Source organism: Carassius gibelio, chromosome A3 (genome assembly GCF_023724105.1).
Source record: "Carassius gibelio isolate Cgi1373 ecotype wild population from Czech Republic chromosome A3, carGib1.2-hapl.c, whole genome shotgun sequence".
In the NCBI taxonomy this organism is placed as follows: Eukaryota; Metazoa; Chordata; class Actinopteri; order Cypriniformes; family Cyprinidae; genus Carassius; species Carassius gibelio.
Window position 1 is genome coordinate 33,759,545 of NC_068373.1, and position 3,739 is coordinate 33,763,283.

General features: G+C 37.1%; 1 protein-coding gene across 1 annotated transcript; it reads right to left on the reverse strand.

Annotated features, from left to right (window-relative positions):
- Nucleotides 1–648: 648 nt before the first annotated feature.
- Nucleotides 649–2,786, reverse strand: LOC127956616 (erythroblast NAD(P)(+)--arginine ADP-ribosyltransferase). Its single transcript, XM_052554680.1, has 3 exons — nt 2,688–2,786; nt 2,028–2,143; nt 649–1,952 (listed from the first exon to the last, which is right to left on the reverse strand). The coding sequence occupies exons 2-3, from the start codon at nt 2,076–2,078 to the stop codon at nt 993–995; spliced, it is 1,011 nt and encodes a 336-aa protein (XP_052410640.1). The 5' UTR covers nt 2,079–2,143; nt 2,688–2,786; the 3' UTR covers nt 649–992.
- Between the last annotated feature and the right edge of the window lie 953 nt (nt 2,787–3,739).

A 3,739-nucleotide genomic window follows, 5' to 3' on the forward strand; every position in this document is an offset into this window, starting at 1 on the left:
TTAAAATGAATCCCAGTACACCCATATAAATGCTTAAAGCAGAAGTTTCTCTTCTTGAACCCCTTTAACTACAGACATAATCTTGGAGTCATTAGAAATCTAAGACTTTGCTCCTCAAGTCTCAGAACTGCTCTTATTGACAATGAGTATCGTCACTGGAGATTTTTAGCAGTATTGGGCATTTTATAATGGCTCTGCCAGTGGATATAACTGTACATAAATGTCAAGCAAAAGCTCCACTCCTCACCACAATGTAGCATGAACAGTGTCTAAATGGCAAGTGTTGAGATTTGCTCAGTTTGAGGACAGATACAATCTCTCCACCTCCACATTCAATTATATCCAGAGCACATTTCAGAACTGAAGAACTGTTTGCCTTTTAATTAAATTTACCACAATACAGGAAGTTAAATCAGTAATTTAGCAATCCTCAGTTCAATTCAAGTTCAAGAACCACTGCAGAGGCTCTTTTTCACCCAAACACAATGTGGAATATTGTAGAAATATATTCTAGCATTTTCAACTTTACGTAATATTTCAGTCGTGTGACACAAATTATACGGTTATGCAGCCTATAATTGAAGAAATGAATCAGAGAAACATAATCCGTCTGATTCAAAACCATGTAGTCTGATATCCAAAAACTACTTAAAAGCAAACATTAGCATTTTATTAGCAGCTTATTGAAAAATCTTCATCTGAAAAGCACAAATTCAACAAATATTATAGCAATGCGGAGGCAATGGAAATACTTCACAACAATATCATGTGATGTTAAAAGCTAACAATGAAGACATTTTGTATATCTATATCTTACTTGTGGATACAATACTGGACACAACATAATAGTAATAGAAAAGTAATAGTAAATAAAAAAGCAATAAGTAAATAACTATATGGTGAACGAGTACAGAAACAAGCATGTATTATGGAAATCATGCGAGGAGGTCAATTTAAAACACGCAACATACATCCTGAAGTCTTACTGTAGCTCAAAATCTACAGCAGCAGCGTTGTTTCTGAACACTATGATGGCCGGTGTGAGTTTCTCCATCAGTGGGATTGAGACGAGCATGTACGAGCATCTGATTCTGTCCTAGACAACCACATGGTCGGCCTATAAACTTACTTTTTGTATGGACTTGACTGGCCATTAGCTTTCGATAAAAGCATCTGCAAAATGCAGAAGTGTTAAATGTTGATGTATTTTTAAGGAACTTGGATGGTTTCTTGAAAGCCACTGCACAGTTCAGGTCACTTCTTTTCCCAAAGCTTTCCAACCTGTACACAATGTCACACCAGAGATTTGTATGATATTTTCTCATCTTGACAGCAGTGACTTTAAACTCCTCGTATGGAGGAATCAACACCTCTTTCTGTTCAGGATACTTAGAGTATTTTATCACATCAGCACCTTCACAAGTTTTGATTTCAAAACAAGATTTATTTCCAAAATCTTGTGCTATTTTACGTTCAAGAGATGATGATGTAAATGAGCCGAATCGAACCTTTTTGCCTGTAACATTTTGATAAAATTCAACTGTAGTACCACGATATGTTGACTTGCATTTCTTCTGTGTTTCAGTCAGTATCTGTATTGCATCGCTTAACAAAAAGTGAAGTGAATACCATTTAAATGCCTGGTTTGTGTAGTTTTGCTTACCATTACGAACAGCCATATTAAAATTGCGGTAGATGTTAGAATTAAGGTTGGTGTACACGTAAATGGCAATTGAATGATTCCTTGTCAAGTTATCTTCTGGAGCTGTGGCATTAGCTTCACCTTCTTGCCAAGCATTTCTAAAATCAGTTGAGTTATTGATTTCCTTCTCAAGATATTTTGTCTTCACCAGATGTGCCATTTTCACTTTACAGCCACCATATTGATCATCAACTGAATTCTGTGCAATATCCAGCGGATAAATCTTTCTTGCAGCAGCTGCTCTGTGATCCTGCAAAAACAAGAATCATAATGATCAATCATCAGAATTCATGTCTGTAATATTCATACTAGAACACAATCTTACCTGTCCTAGAGCAGCTACAATGAGAAGAAGAGCTTCAATGATCAGCAACATCTTGATTCAGTCGAATCCCTCAGATTCTCTAATAGATCTGGTGAAGATCAGATGCTGAAAGACAACTAGAAACACAAGTTCCCTTTCAGTCGATCACTCTCAACATCACATCGGTGACTGGTGAATTGGGATATTGCGTCATTACACCAATCTACTTTGAGTGTAAACTAAATGAGTCAATTGCCTCCAGTTGCTGCTGATCACAGCGTGAGTATAATAAAGCAGCAGGTGCAGTGCATACCAGCTTTTCACCTTAACACTAACAGAACGTTTCCTAAAGAGAAATTGAGAAGAGCTTCATGGGTGCGTCTTTGTATAGACGACAGGTTGTCCTTATAAAGATGCTGTATGTCAGTCTCCACAACGGCATCCAATAATTGCATGCCAATGTGCATTGGCTCATTTAGATTACACTCAAAGTAGATGGTCTATTGAAGCAATATCCCAATTTGTGACATCTCCATTCCCTCCTTAAGGGAACAAGGGTTACCATACGTAACAGAGATGAATAGAGTAATGACCGTTAAGATAAAGCATAACACAAAAACACTTAAGAGGAATGAAGAGTGTTGTCACTTAAATTTGTTCACTGATTGACCCAAAACTTACCTCAGTATCCTCTCGTTTTTCTGTCGGTTTCTGAATTTTGTTTTTCAGGACATCAGGAGCAGCAAGGAGAGAAGTCAGTCAGACAGCAGACAACAGCAGTCTGAGAGATGAGGAAGTTTGTCCTGTTTTTAACATGGCTAATAATGAGTGTGTGTGTATTCTGAGCCTCCAAAATTAGAGAAATTAACAGGCACAGAAGACAAAAGACAACTTTTTCAATCCTTTCTCAGTCACTCAATGGCCAATAAATGCTGCCTGTCAAAGAGTTCTGTGTGTTTGCAATCTTTTATGCAATGATGCCACCACTGCTCTTTCAATGAGAGACATTTGCTGTCAATATACTAACTCGAAAAGCATGGGGATTTAGCATCATCAGATTAATGTTTAAATATTTAGCTATCTGAATAGATGTCAGTGGATGATAGACATCATAACACTGCCTTTCATTTGGAAACAGGCTTGTTTGAAAAACATGTCTACAAAATATTATTTTGCTCCTTCCACATTTTGCAGCACTTTCAAAGTGAAATATCCTCTTACATTGGACAACATTGTGTGGTTATTTGAAGTGTTCATGAGACTGCTGTGTTTCTTTTGTCATTTCACTCTCAGGTCCTCATTTCACTTTTTTTTTTTTTTTTCTAGAGAAGCTTTGCATCTCGATGTGAAACTGCACTTGTGCACATTCTAAAATAAACGTGTTTGGTTCCCTTGAGATTTCTTCTATCTCTGCTTATCTCGAGTTCAGGCTGGTGGTCTTTTCCCATTCCGGTTCCCTTTTACTCTCTTTACTCTGTTTCCTGTCTCATTTCAAACCATATCAAATTAAGCCAGAGAGGCCAAAAAATATAAAATTCTGCTGAAAAAAATCTTTATAGGATGTAACAAATGATAACCCCCCTTCCCCCGCCCCCCAAAGTTCTGTTCTTGAACACCTTTGACTATACAGACACAATTTTGGACTCTTTTGAAAGATAAGACTTCAGTCATCAAGCATCAGAGAGCACTGAATAATAAAAACTCTGGAAATTTCAGTTTTGTAATGCTGACCA